General features: G+C 40.6%; 1 protein-coding gene across 12 annotated transcripts in view; it reads right to left on the minus strand.

The window, feature by feature from the left end:
• Positions 1-23,644, minus strand: part of MYOF (myoferlin) — a 228,335-nt gene that overhangs the window by 1,498 nt on the left and 203,193 nt on the right. For all 12 annotated transcript variants that reach the window (XM_056529441.1, XM_056529439.1, XM_056529437.1 and 9 more), the window contains 10 exons: positions 23,451-23,606; positions 23,275-23,366; positions 22,160-22,330; positions 20,682-20,830; positions 17,474-17,613; positions 16,427-16,515; positions 15,709-15,804; positions 13,159-13,300; positions 5,903-6,002; positions 2,809-2,984 (listed from right to left, as the gene is read on the minus strand). In XM_056529441.1, the coding sequence (XP_056385416.1) occupies positions 2,809-2,984; positions 5,903-6,002; positions 13,159-13,300; positions 15,709-15,804; positions 16,427-16,515; positions 17,474-17,613; positions 20,682-20,830; positions 22,160-22,330; positions 23,275-23,366; positions 23,451-23,606 (1,311 nt within the window). The remainder of the gene's footprint in view (positions 1-2,808; positions 2,985-5,902; positions 6,003-13,158; positions 13,301-15,708; positions 15,805-16,426; positions 16,516-17,473; positions 17,614-20,681; positions 20,831-22,159; positions 22,331-23,274; positions 23,367-23,450; positions 23,607-23,644) is intronic.

A 23,644-nucleotide genomic window follows, 5' to 3' on the forward strand; every position in this document is an offset into this window, starting at 1 on the left:
TTGTGTTCTGGTTGTTTAGAGAAAATAATGCATTTTAGCTTTTAAGCAAAGATCTCTTTTGGAGGCTCCTGGAGGTCAACGCGTGTGCGAGCTGCAATAGTTCAGATAATGGCAACAATACCTATACCAACTAGCCATCGAGTTATTCAGATGGCTCTCTTCAATCTTTTTAGATATACAGAAATGTATAAACAATTATGCTCTTGTGGGGACTTCATTTCATGTGAGTTCATACAGTATTTATACTAACGCACAGGGTGTAATGTTACTTATATTTACACAGTTTAAACAGGATTCCTAAATTCTATCTATCTAAAATATATCTTTTGTTAATTTAGATTTTTTTTGTAATTTTCTGGAGACCTTGGAAAAACACAACCAAAAGCCTGAGGACATCACTAAATAGCGAAATACCCCACAAAAAAATAGGTACAAAACATATATCATACAAAAGTAACGAACGGATAACAAAATAGACAAAAATCATGTAGTCTATAATCTTCAACATGCTCTGTGACAGTCCTCAAAGAAAAAAAAGGTATATACATAAGCATTATATTATATTATATATATGGAAAAAGAGGAATATTGTATTGAAAGTCAACACTGTGACCATCATGTATTAGGAGAAACAAAAAGGATAGCAGTGCCGATCATGAAATAGCCGAAACAACATAACTAAATAGGTTGAAATCAGCTGGAATCTGATTGGCTCCTTCCAACTTAACCAACCAATTAACTTGGTCCAATTCTCACAAGGTAGGACTAGGCTCATCTAACCAATGCTGTGCGAATGAGTTTTTTGAACCATATAGAGCAGTCTGGCATTTGTGGGTATATGTGGCTTGGTCACAGTGAGATCCTCCACATAGTCCAACACACAAACAAAGGGAGACATTGATGCAACAGTTATTGAGTAAAAATGATCAATAGCAGCCACACAGACTCCCAAAATCTTTCTAAAGCTTCAAAACCACATGCAGTAAATCTTCCCGTGGAAATTTACAGTGTGAGAAATTAGAATCATCCCTAATGCCTATGGGGGAGATTCACTAAAATGTGTGCAGAGGAAAAGTCGACCAGATGCCCATAGAAACCAATCACGTTGCTTCTTTCATTTTTGCAAAGGCCTTTAAAACATGAAATAAGCGATCTGATTGGTTGCAATGGGAAACTGGTCAACTTTTCCTCAGCACAGATCTTGATGAATCTTCCCCATCCCAAAGAAATCCCTTGGGGATTCAATATACTTAATGAATATAAGAAACTATGTGCTTCACAGAGAGGGTTGTGTCCACTGATCATCTTCAATGGGGCCTACCAATTGCTCCCACATTTTTTTGCTGTACATAGGATGTTTACACATCAAAATGTCCAGGATAAGAAAAGAGATGTGAGATTACCAGAGTTGGAGACCACATCTCTTTAGACTAAATGTTAAGGCTATGGCTACCAAAAACATAAAAGGCTTGCCTCTGCTGTAAAGAGTGATAAAATTCCCTGCCAGGAATGACAAATCAGTCACGAATCTGTTCAAAAGCACACCATCTAAAAAAAAGCTGGGAAACTCCCCATAAGCCTACATATTGCCATTCTTTGGAATACTTACAAAAGGTAGTAATTGGCAGTCTATAATTGCAAGGAGAATCCCAAACAGTGGTATAGATGTGGCCTTTAAAATACTCTGTGGACCACGTAGTCACTACCAAAGTTTTTGAATGAAAAACAAGTTTGACACCCTACCCTGCCATTCAAAATCTCAGGGATTCCAATGTCTCAGAGTAAAGTATGACCATGATATGGTCACAGCTATGAGTATTGCACGTCATTGGAGCCTCTATCCCAACCCCACATATGTTGCAGCTGCAAGGCCAAGAAGTAGGCTTAAGGAGAAGTGTCTGCAAGTCCACCTTCCCCCTTACCCCTCTGTAGGGGTTCTGTAACCTTTCTATATCAATTCCCAGAACTGGCTGTCTTGATTTTATAAAACCAAATACCTGTGCAATCCACATATGTATGTAATAGGTACAACAAAAGGGGTTGTTGCATCATTTTCAACAGATCCACCCTCCCCACATCTATCTCCTTCTTTAGGACAACCTCTCCATGGCAGCCATGGATAGGTAGTTGCCTCCCAGATACATATGATCTCAGTAGGACGTGTCCTATGCCCCATAGGTGTAGGAGGGTTGTAAGCAGTCAGATATCCTCCTTTCCTTTTCCAAGAGGAAATTTAAAGGTCGATAAAACAGACATTTTCTGTTAGAAAAACACATTATAGACTGCTTCTTAGTGTGAAATCTAAGCTAAACAAGAGTTTTGCTTGTGGTAAACCGGCCACGTGTGGACAGCTTTATTTTCATATCAAGAAATGAGAGATAATAATCCATAGAGTATAGCAGTTCCCCATTAACAGTGCATGGTCAGATAAACCAGACAAGCAGTAGAAAGAAGTCAAAAGGTATATATGGCCATACTACAGCTCTGTACAATCTCTGAATTGTAGAGAGGCATAATATGCCACTTAGTCTATGGGGCCATAATCCTACAGAAAATAAAAATTGTGACATGTACCAACGGTTACCATATTACAGAGGTTACTTCACTGTGGAGAGTAGCTTCTAGGGTAGGAATAACAGGCTGAATGCATGCCACTTTGTATTCAGGAAAAAAAAGACTAAAAAAATGAATGTTTTTATGAAAGGGCTAAGTCAGATATTCTCTTTTAACCTAATACATTTTTGGAAATATGAACACAAGAACTGCTGCTCCTACACTGAGATAAAGATAACCAACATGAATTCTTACAGCCAAGATACGTTTTCCTTCCTTCTCAGCATAGCACGGCCACCACCCTCTCATGGACTTCTGTTCAAAGAGAGAGGAAACCTTGGAAGGATGAGGGAGATCGATCATATCCAAGTTGCATTTCTGTGAGGTTTTTGCTGGTAGTATTGTGCGGTGCAAATCAAGTTCAACAAAGCCTATAAATAGAGCAAAAAAGGAAAGGTTTTTATAGGCCATGAGACAGCAAATTTTATATTGCAACATTTCATAAAAGAATGAACACTTTGTAGTATATGCCATTATAACTGTGTTTTCTTTCCTATTTAATAAGCCCTATGAAATTTATTTCCCATTAATTTTTAGTTACTGTCATTCGAATGTCCGGTTCTCGGCTCTATTCCTTCAAAAAGATCTAACTTGTGTGTTTTCCTCCCTTATGTAATAAAGGATCCTTCCTGTATATTCTACTAAATCTCTTGCCAATCGCCCCTAGCTTTTACAACCTGGTTATGCTGTAGGGCAGTGCTTTCCAAAGTGGGTGTTGCAACACAGTGTGTCAGCAGCAGACCCCAGATGTTTCGCGCGACCATACCACCGCAGTAGTCACAACTGGTCACTACTCTCCAGTGGCCATGGCCCATGCTACTGATTAGAGATGAGCGAAGTTACAGTGATTTGATTCGTTACAAACTTCACGGCTCGGCAGTTGCTGACTTTATCCTGCATAAATTAGTTCAGCTTTCTGGTGCTCTGGTGGGCTGGAAAAGGTGGATACAGTCCTAGAAGAGTCTCCTAGGACTGTATCCACCTTTTCCAACCCACCTGAAAGCTGAACTAATTTATGCATGGTAAAGTCAGCAACTGACGAGCCACGAGGTTTGTGACGAATTGAATCACTGTAACTTCGCTCATCTCTACTACTGATCTTGAACTGGCAGCCGGCAGCGTGGCCGCTTTAAAGCAGTAAGCTGTGGTTATGGCTGCAAGGACTTCTGCCGAGCCTGCACCTGCCATACAGCTGAACTGAGGCCAGTGGGGAATGAAATAGCATGGGGGGCGGTAGATGAAGTGACACAGGGGAGAACAGGGAGGGGATTAAGTGGCACAGTGTGGGGTCAAGGGGGAGAATGAAGTGGCACAGGGGTTGATCAGGGGAGGGTATTGAGTGGCACAGGGGTGATCGAGGGGGTATGAAGTGGCAATGGGGGTGATAAAGTGGGGAATAGAATAGCAAAGGAGATGATAAGGGGGAATAAAGTAGCACAGGGGGAGGATCAAGGAGAGGAATAAAGTGGCACAGGGAGTGATGGGGGGTGACACAGGGGGTGATCAAGGGGGAATGTAGTGACACAGGGGGGTGGTCAAGAGGGGGAATGTAGTGACACAGGGTGGGGTCAAGGAGGGGAATGTAGTTGCACAGGGGGTGATCACATTTGAACACTCTATATATTTGGTTGGCTGTAGTACCACCATGAGTTTCTGATTACAATAGCATACGGTCACCTGTTGAAGTTTAGTATAAAGAAAGGACTGTGTGTATCTTTGTGGCAGCAGTGCCAGACTTCATTCTCTTTGCATTGTAAATCAAAAACAACAACAACCCTTCAAATACAGTAGGCAGTTATTTTAATTAATTTCATAGTAAAATTTAAAGTTTTAGCATTGCGTGCATCCATTTACCCCAAACCCATGACCATGTCACCCAGCTCCTCTAGACGTTTTAATTGATACATTTTTGATTAATGGGATGTGCACCTCTTTGTGGTGGACCAGGTCAAACATCGACATACTAACAGGTTACTGTTGAAATAATAATTTTGGTAAAAGCTTTCTATGACTCAGTGCTACACTAGTAAAAGTGTCTCTTCTAATTTACAGCCTCTCCCTGGGGAACCTCAGCTTGCCGTCCATAAGCGCACAGAACATATGGTTTGCCATACATGTATTTTAGTGGAGCAAATGATCAGGATCAAGGCCAGTGGGGTCTCGCTAATGGTAACCACAAGCCTCACCTGGTTGGCTGTCGACAAATTAAAAGCAGATGCTGATCTCCATAAAAATTGAGAGTCTATTGTGTCATGAATAAGAAATGAGAATAGAAATGATAACATGTGGTAACCTTCTCAATCTGCCTGATCGCACCATGCCAATTCATGCATCATACATAAAATAAGCTGATTGTCAAGGGCTTTATTTTGCACTGTGTGTACTCATGGATTGTAGTATAGGTTCTCCAATAAATTGCTCTACAAGACCTGATTTTATAGACCTAGTTTACATCAAGAGTTTATAGCTCCCAAAACCAGAATATAATGGGTAGTGTTCATGTCCTTGCATCTATCTGACAGGACATTAAAAGTTATCCCCTACCCATTTTTCAAAGTTATCCCCTAACCACAGGATAGGGAAAAACAAGCCAATGAATGGGGGTCCAACTGCTGAGAAAGGAAAATTGTCATCAGAATAAATGGAGCGCAATAATCGTGCATGGCCAGCACTCTATTCATTCTCCATGGGGCTCCCAAATATTGCAGGGCATTGAGCATAAGCCTCATAGTGAATGAATGTTTTGCTGGCTGCACGTACGCAGTACTCTATGTTACAGTCTTCCTTCTTCCTTCCTTCATTCTCATTAGACCCCCACGAATCACCTTGCTATTCTCTATCCGATCTATAGGGGATAACCTTCGAGTTCAGAATACCCATTTGAGGAGGAGCATTGCGAGTTGCTGAAACAAGAAAATCATTGTGAACTAGAAGAATTTTGTTGGTTGCAGGGACACAGTTGTACAAGTTTTTTTTTATATATATACAGGTCCAATAAAATATATGCATTTCAAAACAAGACTGATCTCCTCCTTTGGACCGCTACACTGGCATTGACTTGGCATCGAGTCTGAGTGACTGACAAATAACAGTTCATGATAGTCCTAAAATAATTTGTTGTTTTAGCCAGTTACCAGGCACAACATACAGATAGCAAATGATCCTCAGTTATGGGAACTATATGGTGGGAAGAACTTCTATTCACTAGTGCACCTTATTGTATTTAAAGATTTGCATAGAGCAAATGATACAAATATAACACTCAGAACTGTGACCAGGAAATCCATACCTAAGTAGTCATCCAAGGAGAATTTGTCATTGTCCCAGATTTGAAGTAATAATTTTGGAGGTAACTTAAATTCTGTTTTATCAAGGCTCCAAAAATGTTCCTAAAAATTATAGATAAAAATAACATATCACATCCACATTTAATTTAAAAGGAAAAATTTACATTTTCGGTTGAACAAATATATAGCAGAAAACAGTTATGAACAAAAACAACAATGCAAGTGTGAACATAGCCTTAAATAGGCACGCTCATGTGAACAAACTTTGCATAGATCAATAGTACAAGCAAATATAAGAAACTTTGTAATATATGTTTTTAGACAAAAATGGTTTTCAAATGTTTTTTCCTTCCTCCTCCTGCTGCTCAAGTCTTCTCTAAAAATCAGCTCAGCTTTGTCCTGTGTCTGCAAGACAACAATACATGTCTATGGAGGAAGGAAGAGGGAGCTCTGCCCACCAGCTCTGGGAGAACTGCAAACTGGAGATAAAGACTGAAGAGTAGAAATCTGCTACTTTTTAAACATAATGGATAACACAATGAATGACTGGACCAGTTGTAAAAATAAGAAAATCATGGTCTGATGAACCCAGTGGGTCCTACTGTGGCAACTATTGTTTTGATGGGGAGAACTAAGCTGCATGCATTGCAGTGATTTTTGACAAATTTGATATAGACAGGGTAGTACTGGTGCGTCTGGCATCTGACACAATAATGGATTCCCAAGATCCAGCAGAAGACGCTACATCCGGATCTGATTTTGGATATGATCACTTGCACTAGGGTCTATATTATACAGGTGACTAACAAATTGTGTGAAAGCTATTAGACCATAATAATGACTTATAGTTAAAGTTAATGATGTCCAATGACTGGGAATATCAAAACGCACATTGGGGTCCGCAGGATATAGAGGATTTCACTTGGGCATTCTGTCTACCACAAGTAAAGCATTTGTGATGAAACAATGCTTAACAGCCACTAGAGATGAGCAAAGTTACAGTGATTCGATTAGTCACGAACTTCTCGGCTCAACAGTTGCTGACTTTAGCCGGCATAAATTAGTTCAGCTTTCAGGTGCTCCGGTGGGCTAGAAAAGGTGGATACAGTCCTAGGAGAGTCTTCTAGGACTGTATCCACCTTTTCCCGAGAAGTTCTTGATGAATCGAATCATTGGAACTTCGCTCATCTTCAACAGCCACCTCTTGGTATATCCATCTGTCAGGGCCCAGTTGATTTAGCATGATAATAACAGGTATGCACAACAGTTTATATATACATCATATTGCCTGTTGTATTTTGCTATCCTGATGGGTATTGGTCATCAATATCTCTGTCATATTATGATAGCATTTCTACTTGTATTTTTATCTAATAAAAAGGAAGGTATTTTTTTTATAGTAATTTTGACTATAAGGTCCAATTTCTTGTACAACATATAAGATGTGTTTAACATGTGAAAAGGAGGACAAACTTGTTTATTGTATATGGTGGGATATACATTAACTCAATCTGCATTGGATTTTCAGAATCCCTTTTTCTGGTGGTCCAAAGAAAGTGTGCTACTGGACTGGATGCCATTTTTGGCTGTCACTGTAACTTCTAATTTACTAATGTGATTATATTTAGATTTTGGATGGAAATTAGTTTTACAAAACAATAGTAAAAAAAAAAAAAACTGAAATGTCCAGGATGACATATGCAGATATAGGCATACTATACAGGGATACAACTATAGGGGGTGCTGCTGAGCCCAAGGACAGATGAGATGACACCAGTTATCTAAATCTATATCTAAATAAGTGCCTTGTTACAGACTTCCAGAGTTCCACTATGTTAGATGTGTGAGTGTTCACAAGGATACAAAGGTTTTAGTTGTTCTTATTAAAATATACTTAAAAGCACAGTTATAATTGATGAATACATATCACAGAGCTTCATCATTCTTTATATTGTTGGCAATTTGGGAAAGTCTCTGGGATCTGCCTTAATCGGCAAAAGTCATTCTAAATGTCTAGATCAAGAAGTTGATAAAATCTAGGTTAATGAAGAGGTGTGTAATTCAAATAAACTATTTAGGTATAAAAATCTCCCCTTTTGTAAATGGTTTTGAAGCATTAAATATGACTCCATTGTTGAATAGATTTAAACGTAAAACCCTGGCTTGGCGTCGACTTCCTTTATCAGTGGTAGGTCGTGTCAACCTTATCAAAATGAGTTATATGCAAAAATTATTATATATACTGTATAATTCCCCGGTATGGATTTCCACTAATTTGTTCCAAACAATGAATATGCAATTTAGAGACTTTATTTGGAATGGCCGAAACCGAACCAAAGCTAAAATTAGAACTTAAAAATAAGGTGCAGCTCACAACAGAAGGACCGAGGCAATTGAAGCTAAAGCCGGACCCCACCGGCAACAATAATGTAAATTGATAAAACCTATAGCTTATGCCTCTAGGACCTCACCAATGGTGCATAATGGTGTGGACAAAGATAAATATAACAGCGTTTATTCAAAAATTGCTTTTAATTCAGATATAAAATGTAATATATATATATAAATAAAATAGTAGCAAAATATCACATTATACTGGCATTTATCTAATGAAGATCTCACTGGGCCCTAGTGAGGTATCAAAGAATATGTGAATAAATTAATATTTAAATAAGTCCATGAATCTGCAGATAAAAAAATATAAAAATACCAATAAAAAAATAATTCCGTGAAAAATGTATGGATTTGTAACAAAATGATTGTAACATAAAGTCAATGAAAAAATTATTAAAAAGTTGATGAATGAATGATACAGAGTATCTCTCACCACTGCTTCTGGCTTGGTCTGTTGTAGTAGATGGGTCGCAGCCTTATGATCCTCATGTGCCCCAATGGGTGGAAGGGGGGCACAGATGGGTAGATCTCCCTTAGCAGCCCCCTTGGCAGGGGGGCGCAGATGGATGTTGCGTATCGTGAGCTCCGATGGCAGGGGAGCAAGCGGCAGTTGCAGCGCTCGGGACCTCGTTCGCTTACCGGCTTAGCACAGACGGCACTAGTCTGGAACTCCGGCAGGAGTGTCAGTCGGCTCGGGTGCGACAACGGGTCTGCTGGTGATGGTACTCCGGGAGCAATGGAAGGTCTGGGATTGGCGTCCCACGTGGAAGCAGGAGATGAGGCTATGCGATGCAATGGATGGTAAGGTTACAGCCAGGCAGGGCGGAGTAGAACAAGTTTAACTCCTCAGTTGCTGAGGTATTTGCAGATGGACGCTGGTGGTGACTGTGTGAATAGTGCCAGATTTCTAGACGCGTTTCGGGGTACTGGGAAACAAAGACCTCCGACCCCTTCCTCAGTAGAAATGTGTACATTTCCATATACAAATTTCTACTGAGGAAGGGGTCGGAGGTCTTTGTTTCCCAGTACCCCGAAACGAGTCTAGAAATCTGGCACTATTCACACAGTCACCACCAGCGTCCATCTGCAAATACCTCAGCAACTGAGGAGTTAAACTTGTTCTACTCCGCCCTGCCTGGCTGTAACCGTACCATCCATTGCATCGCATAGCCTCATCTCCTGCTTCCACGTGGGACGCCAATCCCAGACCTTCCATTGCTCCCGGAGTACCATCACCAGCAGACCCGTTGTCGCACCCGAGCCGACTGACACTCCTGCCGGAGTGCCAGACTAGTGCCGTCTGTGCTAAGCCGGTAAGCGAACGAGGTCCCGAGCGCTGCAACTGCCGCTTGCTCCCCTGCCATCGGAGCTCACGATACGCAACATCCATCTGCGCCCCCCTGCCAACGGGGCTGCTAAGGGAGATCTACCCATTTGTGCCCCCCTTCCACCCATTGGGGCACATGAGGATCATAAGGCTGCGACCCATCTACTACAACAGACCAAGCCAGAAGCATTGGTGAGAGATACTCTGTATCATTCATTCATCAACTTTTTAATAATTTTTTCATTGACTTTATGTTACAATCACTTTGTTACAAATCCATACATTTTTCACGGAATTATTTTTTTATTGGTATTTTTATTTTTATATTTTTTTATCTGCAGATTCATGGACTTATTTAAATATTAATTTATTCACATATTCTTTGATACCTCACTAGGGCCCAGTGAGATCTTCATTAGATAAATGCCAGTATAATGTGATATTTTGCTACTATTTTACTTATATATATTTACATTTTATATCTGAATTAAAAGCAATTTTTGAATAAACGCTGTTATATTTATCTTTGTCCACACCATTATGCAAAATTAGAACTTCTTTACCTAAGGACATAGGTGGATTGTCATTACCCAATCCCTGGTTATTTTTTGGCATCCCAATCGCAACATCTGCTAAATTAGGCAGGGGGTAAATTGAAAACTTCATCCGCCAAAATTATTCAGAATTACCTATCTTGTGAAAGATTCATCATCCCATTGGAGAATGGACACTTTTTAAGAAAGCCGCATTTTCCATCTACGAAATTGATAGTGTGAAAATGTGGAATAAAGTAAAACCGATTGGGTAGGTGGGTAACTTCGCTGTATACATTCCTCTCTGGGATAATTTTGCATTGAAAGAGACAGAAGCTATCTGATTTCGGACTTTGGAAAAAAGCTAGGATTCGATGGCTTAAAGACTTATTTTAAGATGGGTTTTTGAAGTCATTTAATGAGCTTCAAGAGGAATATAATATTCAGTATTTATCGGTATTTACAACTGAGGCATGCTGTGGGTGCCGAACAAAAATACTCAACAATACAGATAGGTAGAGATGTAGCTGTGGATTTAATTGTTAACCATGAACGTTGCTTGCTAAATTCCAAGAAAGCCATCCTGTACCTGCCTTCACTCGATGGCAGAGGGAAGTAGATATAAATGAAGGTCAATTTGAGTTTATCCTGAGCAGTCTCCGGGAGAGAGTGGGAGACTATCAAACCCCCGCCTTTTTACATAGAATTGGACTTGCATCGAATTCTGCTTGTCCCAGATGTCTAAATGAGGAGGCCAATCTCTTACATATGCTATGGAATTGCCCTCATTTAGAAGAATTTTGTATTTAGGTTATCATAGCTATTGAACAGGCTTTTAATGTAAAAATCCCATATGATCCTAAAATTTGTATATTCGGATATACTAAAGATCTCCTACTGGATAAGAATCCTAAAATAGCAGTATCTTGTTTACTATATATTTCTAGAAAGTTAATGACTCAAGAGTGGAAAGAATCTAAACCGCCTACATTACAGAAATTTATTAATAGAACAGATACATTGCTAAAATGGGAAAAAGCAATTGACTTAAAGGGGTTATCCAGAAATTATTATTTTTTTTTTAATATATCAACTGGCTCCAGAAAGTTAAACAGATTTGTAAATTACTTCTATTAAAAAATCTTAATCCTTTCAGTACTTATGAGCTTCTGAAGTTAAGGTTCTTCTTTTCTGTCTAAGTGCTCTCTGATGACACGTGTCTCGGGAACCGTCCAGTTTAGAAGAGGTTTGCTATGGGGATTTGCTTCTAAACTGGGAGGTTCCCGAGACACGTGTCATCAGAGAGCACTTAGACAGAAAAGAACAACTCAACTTCAGAAGCTCATAAGTACTGAAAGGATTAAGATTTTTTAATAGAAGTAATTTACAAATCATTTTAACTTTCTGGAGCCAGTTGATATATAAAAAAGTTTTTTCCTGGATAACCCCTTTAAGCTAGAGATAGTTATAGAATGATATACGGTATAAAAAGTGGGAACATTTGGAACACTAGAGATTTATTCTCTTTAAGGAACATATCTGTAATATTATATGCAAATTATATTTTTAATTTTATATGTATGTTCTATATACCTGGTTAAATAAAAATGTATTAAAACCAAAAAATATATTGTTGGCGTCTTTCAAAGAACCAGGCACAGTTATAAAAAAAAAAAAAAAAAAAAAAGTTTACTATATACAGTGAACTGATTTATAAAAGGTATTTAATGCTATGACTATGGGCTGTATGCAGCACTACACATGTCAGTTGCCTGTCTGTGTATCCCTTATGGTTTTAAGAAACATTCAATAATAGAGTCATTTTTATGTTAAAGAGGTACTACACCCCTAGACATGTTATCCCCCAGCCAAAGGATAGGGGATAAGATGTCTGATCGCAGGGGTCCTGCCGCTGGGGACCCGCCGCTGGGGACCCCCGCAATATAGCAGGCGGCACCCACCTGTTACTGCTCCGGAAGCGCTGGAGGGTCTGGCTCCCGACCACGGAAGATCGTGACGTCAATATTCCACCCCCGTTTGATGTCACGCCCCTCCCCCTCAATGCAAGTCTATGGGAGGGGGCGTGACTGCTGTCACCCCCCCCTCCCATGGACTTGCATTGAGGGGGCGGGGCGTGACGCCACACGGGGGCGGAGTCGTGACGTCACAATCTTCCGTTCCCGTGGTCGGGAGCCAGACCCTCCAGCGCTTCCGGAGCAGTAACAGGTGGGTGCCGCATGTTATATTACGGGGGTCCCCAGCGGCGGGACCCCTGCGATCAGACATCTTATCCCCTATCCTTTGGATAGGGGATAAGATGTCTAGGGGTGGGGTACCCCTTTAAAGAAGTTGGGAATCCATGACTTGCACACTAAAAAGGTATTCAACTATAAAAAGGTCTAAGACTAATTTAAATGGGGTTTCCAACTAAAAATAGTTCTGGCATATTGGTAGGATATTTTTACCCATCCACTGTATATTCCACTATGAAACTTAAATGAAGCCAAACCTTAGTCCCCTGATCAGTGATCAATCATCACGAAATGTACACAAAAAAAGACTGAAAAGGCTTCTGGATCTATATGGTGGAAGTCAACCAGAACTGACCTTCCCCGATCATGAAGTAATGATACACCCTGCTGATGTGCCTTAATTTCTTAAGCTGGGACTACACCTTGAACTCTACAACCCCTAGATATACATAGCAAATGCTACTTGACTGTGAAATAATTCTAGCTGCCTGAATGCGATGATCACAGTGACCACAGTTTAGATCAGAATACTTATATACATGTCATTTATGCTTTTCTCCACTTAGTCGTTTCTTTGGCTAGAATATGCTTCTCTAGGAAAGTTGGCCAAGCTAAAAGTTACTTTTAGGAAGACTTGAAATCTGAATACACTATCCTGGCCTCTACAGGAGTAAATGTCTACCGCACACAGAAATCCGGTGCTTTACGCTTAACATATTTAATACAGGCACGACAATGTTTCACGGGCCCACCTTTTTAGAAATAACACAGAGCTGTTCCGCTGGAAGATATTCAAATGGGAAAACAAATCGCCAGTTAAAGTTTCCTTCACCGTCCAGTGACCGATAGTGCACATCTGTTTTCTGCTTATTTTCTTCATTGCCAGGAATCCAACTGAAAGTAATATGCAAACATATTTGGGTTTTAGGTGACCTCGATAACTGGCGCTTTTGGTACCTTCCAAAAAGTCTGTACTGATTACAAGCTCTGAGTGTGTGTATAAAAGTGTCCAGCTCAGCCTTATTTCACATACTGATCTTTTCAGACCAGCCATGAAATCAAGTAACTAGTAAGGGAAGCTTAAGTCTCGAGACACGGGACTGGCGAGATCCCCAGTTGCCAGCGCTCATCTGGTGCTAATTTAGCCAAAGCAAACAGCAAACCCTGCTATATTAAGAGTTGGTTCTGGTCCTTTACCTTGTCACCAGTTCATTAAGTCATTATACTTTATATTACAGATACAGAACATTACCTTATGTAGGAAAACTACTCAACCACCCACCATACTGTACCTACGCAGGGGAAATCACTGAACAAATATCTATTCCCTTTCCCCATTAAAGAGGAACAAAAGGATCTTAAATGGGATGCTTAACTTTTGGCTGCTTTCACCTGCATGGTTGAATGCTAAACTTCTTGATATCCCAAAGGGTGTATTCACACTGTGCTTGCAGTGTCTGTTTTATGTACACGTCAAGCAACATCTAACATGGAAACTTAGACATTTACGTTTGAAAATCAATTATGTCTTCAATATACACTGCATTTACACTTGGACCTCCCAAATAGCTCTGTGGAAACAGACTTTGGGCCATCATACATGGCAAACATATAGATCAGAGCCTAATTAAAGAGCCTATTAAAAGGCTCGGTCACTACACGGGGAGGGCTGCACAAACTATCGCTGGATAATGTGTGTGACTCTTTGCTTCAATCCTCATTTGTGGGCTGCATATCCCCATACACATGGAGATGAGAATTTTTTTTTTAACATATTAAAACAATGGTAAGCTGACATAAAATTGTTTGGTCCTTCGTCGGCTCATTACTGGCCCTATTACCCAAGGCAATATCGGCCAGCTGGCCTGCTTGGTTGACAATTGCCCTGTGTAATAGGGCATATAATTAACCTTCAAACCAAGCTTCATTAACTGGGTACTCCGATGGAAAACTTTTTTTTTTTTTTTTAAATCAACTGATATCAGAAAGTTAAACAGATTTGTACCTTACTTCTATTAAAAAAAATCTTAATCCTTCCAGTACTTATTAGCTGCTGAATACTACAGAGGACATTATTTTCTTTTTGGAACACAGTGCTGACATCATGAGCAAAGTGCTCTCTGCTGACATCTCTGTCCATTTTAGGAACTGTCCAGAGCAGCATATGTTTGCTATGGGGATTTTCTCCTACTCTGGACAGTTCTTAAAATGGACAGAGATGTCAGCAGAGAGTACTGTGCTTGTGATTCAGCAGAGAGCTCTGTGTTCCAAAAAGAAAAGAATTTCCTCTGTAGTATTCAGCAGCTAATAAGTACTGGAAGGATTAAGATTTTTTTTTTATAGAAGTAATTTACAAATCTGTTTAACTTTCTGGCACCAGTTGATTTTGTAGTCCATTTTATGGCAGCACGAAACCGGCTTTAAACATATCCAGATTTAGAGGAACTTATACCTATCTAGTAAAGCCAAGGAGGTACTTTATTTTCTTATACAGTACATTCTCCTATGCAAGTAGTGAAATATCTAAATCTTGCTGTACCCAACAGAGACCAGACAATGTACATTACATTGTTACTCTGAGGGCACAAAAGACTGAAGGTAGAGAAACCCTTAAAGGAAAACTGTCAGCCAGGTTCACCCACACTGAACCCAACAAACTGTGTTATAGTGTGGGTAAACAGGATTCTAACGAGGGGTCACTTACTTATTTTGGTCCTCTGGCTGCCGACATATTTGCCAGTAAAGTTACTGTATTTCATCCATGAGTAGCGCTTTGAAGATGTTTCCCCAGCCGCCTGGCCACCTCTGCCTCCAGAGGTAAGGTACTAAGCCCGCCCACACCATAAGCATATTCATTATCTTAGACTCCATGTCCTAGTGATGTGGAGTCACAGGTCCCATGAGCGCAGAGCTCTGTCTATAGAGCGCATGTGCTGGAAGATTTCAAACAGCAGAGCGCTCTTCTGAGCTCTCAAGTCATCAGGACGTGAGAGCTGTTTGAAATCTTCTGGCGCATGCGCTCTGCAGACAGAGTGCTGCACTCACGTGTCCTGTGACTCCACATCACTAGGACATGGAGTTGAAATATCGGAATTTTACAAGCAAATATCTCGGCAGCCAGTGGACCAAAATAAGTAAGTGACCCATCGTAAGAATCCTGTTCACCCACACTATATCCCAGTGTACTGGGTTTAGTGTGGTGAACCTGGCTCACAGCAAAACTTTGGAAACAATTACAGAATATTAACTTTTTTTTTTTTTATAATTCTATACCGCTTCTCAACTACAGGGTTATAACTTACCCTTTTACATAGATATCACTCATTTCTTCTCCAGTAATACTCTTCTCATCAAGCAGCACGTCTTTGGTATTCCAAACAATCACACGAAGCACATAGCTATACAAAACACATACAGATTGTACTGTTATAATATTTATCCTAAATGCAAGGCAACATGAATACGTAGCTCGTACTAAAGTACTAAACATAGACTATATCACAGGTAAAGTGCTCCCAGTAAACGTAACAAAAGTAAAGGCTCAGCAGGAATAAGAAACTAATAGGCAGATGTGCAATTATTTGAATTATCTAGAATTCACTGGAATAATCCTGTGACTGCTGATGCCTTTTAGATAAAAATCGCTATAGACAAGAACATGTGACCAAACAAGCATGCTTCTGTGAATGGATAAAGAGGAAATAACATTATCATTTGTTAGCAATGCAATGAAGCTGAAAAATACAATGCATTCAATTTCCTTTGTGACACATGATAGAATGACCACCAAGGTCTAACAGTACCAATTGGTGGGTCATAAAAGGTCTTATGGCACCAATAGGAGGATCAACAAGGTCGATTGGCGCCAATAGATGGGTCATCAAGATCTAATGGCACCAATAGATGGATCATCAAGGTCCAAGAGACACCAGTTGCAGGGCCTTCAAGGTCTACTGGCCAGCTTCTGAATAAAATCTAGGCACAAGGTGGAATTGGATGTGCAGAGGTCTTACAACTTACTTTTTAGCTTTGCGGGGTACAATATTGAATGGTGGTCCTGGAGGGCCCAAGCTTTTGGGGAAAACATCTACCCACATTTCTATTTTCCCCTGTAGAAGTAAAATACACAACTTAATACGACAAAGAAATACACAGATTTCCAGGTCCAGTAGTATAATATATAATAGCAGCTATAGTGACTGATGTAGCTTCTTAGCTTGATCAGCTACTGAGCCCTGCAATGGATGGATGCACTCAGAGGTAGACCAATTATTGGTGGGACATCTCTCTATTTTTAAACATCATTGGCAATGAACAACATTCTTGTCTCTTCCCAGTGGTTAGCACTGTTTGTTTGCAGCATGTTTTTTTTTGTTTTAAATCAAAGCAATGGCATACTTGTGTATGTTCTTCTCGTGTTTGCATGGGTTTCCTTCCACATTGCAAAACTATACCAATAGGTGCATTGGTTCTCTATATGTTTGGCTGCAGTGTGTGTCTTGAGGGACTGGTTTAAATGATGACCATCCATGTAAAGCACTGTGGTATGGAACAAAAATGAAAATAGGAATACTTTAAAAGGGGTATTCCAGCTTTATACATCTTATCCCCCTATCCCTGTCACGCCCTCTCCCATAGACATGAATGGAGGGGGCGTGGCATCACGTCCCCATCTCAGAGGCAGCGCCTGGCACAGAATGCTGAGGGCTGCACAGAGATCACGGGAGTTGCCAGCGGTGGGACCCCTGCGATCATACATCTATCACCTGATAGGGGATAAGATGTATAAAGTTGGAATACCCCTTTAAGTCTAAAGATTTTGGATGTGATACAGTAGCTATGTTGCCCGCACACAGAACAAGACTGTGCTTATTACTCATATGTGGCCATAAATGGCCAACTATAAAAGGTTTAACCAGTTCTCCAATTTCTAACCTGAAGGCAAAATCTAAGATTTGGGAACATGAGGCCATGATCTTCACATTACAGTCTAATGCTATTGTTACAAAAAAATCACATATAGACAGGAAAGCCTCCCACCAAAGACAAAGAAGAAACCAGACTTACTTGTGAGAGGTTCGGTTGGAAGGTGCTATATAACGTCCGGGTTTCAACATGTTCTGGAACAAGCCCCTGGCCTCGAAGAATATAAAGAGCGAGTCTCTCGTTGGCAGGTCCAAGGTGCTCATGTATTTTCTTGTTCGCCTCTACATAAAACATTATGATAATCTGCTATTAATAAACAGGTTATTGAATTACACATGTTCTGTTCTCTGTCTGAGGGATTTTTTACAATCAAGACCCTGTTATTGTGAACAGCTTGGACCTAGGATGTAACTTTTCATGAACCTCTTCTTTCTGGGAATCAAGCTCAACTTCTGGCATTTGTATATAATCTACTCTCTGTATTTGTAGTGTATTACTTGTGTTACGGATCATGAAGATTGATACACAGATTCATGGCACAATAAATCAGCTGTTAGACCATTTATACTAAGCTGAGTGGCACATCTGCCAGCAAAACAAGCACATATCCATGAATTTCCCCATAAGGGTCAATTGGAGAAAAGCTAATAAGCAAACGTGGATTCTCTTCTCAGAAACTTTCTTGGTCAATCGGCAAAGATGCAAGAGCCAACATGACATGCCTTACTGTCCATGATGCAGCATGAATAGGTTTATCTTTGCATTGGTGAAACTACTGTATATAAATTATTTTACTGTTGTGCTGTACTTTCTATTCATACGCTAGTGTTTAGTTTCAATGAATTATAGTTTTTGAAAAAAGAAAAAAAAATTATATACATAATTTCACTATATATTTTTCATTTTTTTACATTTTTTTTAAACACCACTATGTTAAGGGAATTATTTTATTTATAAACTATCATAATTTTTAAGAACAACATTCTTTACCTTTTGCTAGTTATACACAGAAAAAATATACTCCGACAAATGTGGTATGCCCTTACAGCCATTTGTAATAGACTGCCCTAGGGACCTTTGTCAGATTGTAGGTGTCCTTTGTACCATATATACTCAAGTATAAGCAGAGTTTTTCAGTACGATTTTTCGTGCTGAAAACGTCCCCCCCTCGGCTTATATTCGAGTGAACTCTCCGTCTGTCAATCCCTTCATCAGTGGTCTTCAACCTGCGGACCTCCAGATGTTGCAAAACTACAACTCCCAGCATGGCCTTCTTCATCATCCAGCATCCCCCCCCCCCCCTTTTTGTTTTGTACTCACCTCCCCTCGGCGGGAAGTTAGGGTAAGCTGGTCCAGGCCATCTATGCTGCAGGGACTGTCCGGTGGGGAGGGTTAGTTGTTGGCTGTCCGGGCATGCTGGGAGTTGTAGTTTTGCAACATCTGGAGGTCCGCAGGTTGAAGACCACTGATGAAGGGATTGACAGGCGGTGATGATGAAGGGGGGGGGATGATGACGGGGGTCTGGATGATTACATGGGGGGGATGATGTATTTCCCACCCTAGGCTTATAGTCGAGTCAATAACTTTTCCTGGGTTTTTGGGTTAAAATTAGGGGCCTCTGCTTATATTCGGGTCGGCTTTTATTCGAGTATATACGGTAGTCCTATTACAGATACAATTTCCCTCTCACTGGAGATTATGTAGCGATGGGGCACATTAACCTAGGAATATTAAGTCAATGGCCGACATTTATTAATGAGTTTACACCTTTTTTTTCTCCGTACAAAAGGTGCTATTTTGGTGCACAGTGTTATTTAGCGCCTTTTGGTGGTGGAATATTTTAGTCATTCCAGATGTTTTGGAGTAGCAGTACACGCTTTTCAGTTCAGCGTATGCCGTGGACAGAAATTTATGAACTGCGCCTTTTTGTAAAAAGGCGCAAAAAAGGCGCAAAGCCACTGAAAAGTGTCTAAAATGACACCATCCAAGACCTGGTGTAGCTTTTTAGTGTATGTGAAGAGAGAAATTTGAGAAAATGTGACCTGCCCAAAATTTATCAAATGCTCTGTGAACATTTAATACATTTGGTGCTCCTACACATTATCAGCACACACAAAAAAGGTGTAAAAAAATGCTTCACTTACACTTACAATGATAAATGTGGGCCTATGTGCCTGAACGATCTCAGGCCCTAGATGTACTATCGCCTCCTGGTGTGGGGAGGGGTATTTCATTGCTTTCTAGTAACCTTTAAAAATTAAGTGGGTAAATTTGTACAGTACACACATGTTCTGGCAAGTTATTCATGATCCATTCAACTAAGGAAGGAACAATAAACTGTATCATGGCGACATAATGATTAAAACGGAGATTTTTTGTTCTTACCGTAAAATCCTTTTCTCGGAGGATCCATTGAGGGACACAGACCTTGGAGTATATGCCGTTGTTGCTAGGAGACTTGACATTATGGAAACCAGAAAAGTTGGCCCCTCCAAGCAGCATATACCCGCCTACAGAGCCTGAGGTAATCAGTTTAGTCCCAGAGCAGTAGGAGAGGACCGAAAGGTAGAAAAACACAGTACAGTCCGAGGTAACCAAAGAACAAAAAATAACTGAACACACCCTTGGACAGGTAACCAAACCAGGAACACCAAAAGAAAGGGTGGGAGCTGTGTCAATGGATCCTCTGATAAAAGGATTTTACGGTAAGAACAAAAAACCTCCTTTTCTCTATTGGCTCCATTGGGGGACACAGACATTGGGACGTACCAAAGCCGTCCCTGGGGTGGGCACAGAAACCAGTCAGGGGGCAGGCTGGACCACCGCCGCCTGCAACACCTTATGGCCCATCCTAATGAAGTCTTCAGTCGGCTATTAGTCACCTGCATCATGCCAGGCTGTAACAGCGAGACGAGCAGGGAAAAGTGGGGGACCCGGACCCATGAGGTACAACCCCAGGCGCTGACCGTTGGCGAGAGGGTGTTGACAGTACATCTACGATGCCTGTGCCCCCTCAATCGCAAATGGGGAAACAGTGAATGCTATGTTCCTGAGTCCCCACCTAAAACAGGAAAAGAAAAGGGAATAAGAAACTAAACGTCCCTAATCTGGAAAATAAAAAAGGTTTGACCAGACCTGCGTCTGTCTCCTGCAGACACTAAGCTAAAACTGATTACCTCAGGCTCTGTAGGCGGGTATATCCTGCTGGGAGGAGCCAACTTTTTTGTTTCCATAGTGTCAAGTCTCCAAGCAACAACAGCATATACCCCAAGGTCTGTGTCCCCCAATGGAGCCGATAGAGAAAGTCTGAATTCTAGAATACTGAGCACTGGACTATTATAGGACTCACCAAAGCTTTCCAGTGAATACTCCCGGCCTGTAAAAGAAGCTTTTGTGCCATTTTCCGAGTACACAGGCGGAGGAACAGATTTCAATCGGGCGACATTCTGTAAGATCTGGGTGGGCTTCAGCTGATCCCTCCACTGATTTATCCCTGTTCTGTAAAACAAATAATATTCAATTTCTAACTTTGCAGACCTCATTGGTTTTTCCATATACCTCACTAGTACCCAGCCCAAGAAGCATTCATACCTGTCAGTCTAGTTTAAGGACCTTGTATCAGACTTTATTTAATTTTTAAAGAACAAGCTAAATATATTGGGGCCGATTTACTATGACAAATGGACCAAAATTTGTGTCTAGCAAAAGGGGAGTGGCCTCAGCAAAAGTGTCATGTCATGTAAAGTAAATGGAGCCGAGTACTATTACTCTAAAATTCCCCTGCCACACACTGCCTGTGCCTGCTATCTGCCATGTCTAGTTTCTCTGGTGTATCTTAGGAGATTTAGCTGGACAACACTCTCCCTAGCCCCCTGCTTGTATGAGCAGACAGGGAGGAACATATCACAAAGACACAGACTGAAGCTGCATCTCATAAGAATACACAGACTCTATGGTAGTTACAGTTAGGGAAGCGAATATTTAACTGATTTATTCCTTGCTGCACTTAAATAGAACTCTGAGCAAATGTACAATGTCCATTTTCGTCAGTTGTCGGACATAACTCCGTCCTCCGTCAGGTGAAACGGCATCCCACCTCCTGCCTCCGACCAATCGCCATCAGTCGTCAGCCGCAACTCCGTCCTCAGTCATGTGAAACAGCGTCCCACCTCCTTCCTCACACCTGCCTGACGGAGATTGGTCCGAAGAAGGAGGCGGGACGCCGTTTCACCTGACGGAGGACGGATTTACGTCTGATGACTGACGATGTCCTAAAATGGACACCGTACAAATGCACTGATAAAACTCTGCCTCCTCCATCTATGTATAGCCAGAAGCATCATGGGAGAAGCAGGCTGCATTAGTCATATCAGAGGGAATAAGAAATGAAGGTTGCAGACAACCTGTAAATGGTATACATAATAGCCTCCACATTATGCTCTAATAATAGGCTATGCTGCCGAGTGTTTCTTTTTAATAATAAGACAATTTGCAATAACCTCCCTCCTGTGGTGGCAGAATTATTTAACGCTATGTCTATTCAGGGGTTTTGGAGTGGCCCTTGAAAAAACGTTGGTGTTAAAAACAACATCATAATAAAAGAAGATTTACTTACAGACTTGTAACGTGCCAACAAAGAGCACTGAGACTGAAGCATCTGTATGTCATTCGTTTAGGATAGCTAGCTTCTTATTGCAATAACACAAACCATAGTTTTATCTAGTGTAATTCTACAGCCGGCTAACATTGACGGCCAATCCTTGAGTAAAGGCTTTCACGACCAGAATTAAGTCGGGGTAAACCTGACGTGAAATTATTCAGACTTACACACAGTAGGTCTGTGGCAACCCGCAATGGCTTCCAAACCGTGAAAGGAATCTGTTTTCCAAGTCTATTATGGTTTCGCCAACTTTTTCATCTCGTGTCACAGCGTCATAATCGTACACAGAGATCTTCAGATCTTTCTCTTGAGGTAAAAAGCAGCTCAGCTCATACATTCTGCAGGGACAAGGATTAGAAAATGTTAATTAAAGAAAACATCTTTAGGTTACACAGACTGGAAGGGGTTTCCAAGACCAGGAATAGATTTAGATCTCGGACTTGGTTTTCTGCTCATAAAGCTTCTAGATTTATGAGATCTGCTCTCCAGCCAGATGCAAGCTGACTATATAATCTAACAGTACAGTCTAAACAAGCAGAAGAATATGGTAAATAGGTGGGGAACAGAGATTATAACAACAATGAGAATAGTGAACCGGGCCATGCTTGCCGTCAGTAATGAGTAATGTCTGCCATGAGTTTTAGAAAGACTAAGGAGCTTTCATATATTATATATTTTATTATTTTATTTTTATATGTGTGTGTATATGTTCCAGCATAACTTCCAAACGGCTGGAGATATTTCTATGAAACGTGGAACTTCTGTTACTTCTCTGTCAACTAAAAATATAGTAGAGTAAAAAGGGTATTCCATGAAAAAAAAAAAATTACTTCTATTAAAAAATCTTAATCCTTCCAGTACTTATCAGCTGCTGAAGTTGAGTTGTTATTTTCTTTCTGACAACAGTGTTCTCTGCTGACACCTGTGTCTGTCTCAGGAACTGATCAGATCAGGAGAGGTTTGCTATGGGAATTTGCTGCTACTCTAGACAGTTCCTGAGACAGACAGCGGTGTCAGCAGAGAGCACTGTGGCCAGACAGAAAAGAACAACTTAACTTCAGCAGCTGATAAGTACTGGTAGGATTAAGATTTCTTAATAGAATTAATTTACAAATCTGTTTAACTTTCTGGAGCCAGTTGATATGAAAAAAAGTTTTTTCACGGAATACCCCCCTTTATAGAGTTAAATTAAACCTAACCCTAATTTAACCATGCAGATCTCCACTTTTCTAATAACCTAAAAGAGAAAAAACATGGACATGTAAAAGGTCCTGTGACATACCTTCCAAAGACAGGATTTAGAGTGTTGGGTATGTAGTTATCGCGGTCCTCAATTACTTTTTTACACAAAGTAATTTTGATGTAAGGATCACACTAGGAGCCAAAGAAACAGACTTTTTTTTATAACAAAGTGGTTGAGATGGGAGAAATTGAAGGATGAAGCAGAACAGCACTCACCAGCCCATTACTATCCTTGGGTTGAAGATCTATTCCTCTGATTACGTAGATGCGGACAATGCATTCCTGGGGTCCACTGTCCGGCAGCTCCCGGAATTGGCGAGGAGGGGGTTGGATGCTTGGGTCATCGGGGAGAGGGTAAATACGGAAAGATCCCTATAAGAGAGTGAACAAAGGGATAATGAGAAAATGTT

This window comes from Hyla sarda, chromosome 7 (assembly GCF_029499605.1).
Source record: "Hyla sarda isolate aHylSar1 chromosome 7, aHylSar1.hap1, whole genome shotgun sequence".
NCBI classification, from domain to species: Eukaryota; Metazoa; Chordata; class Amphibia; order Anura; family Hylidae; genus Hyla; species Hyla sarda.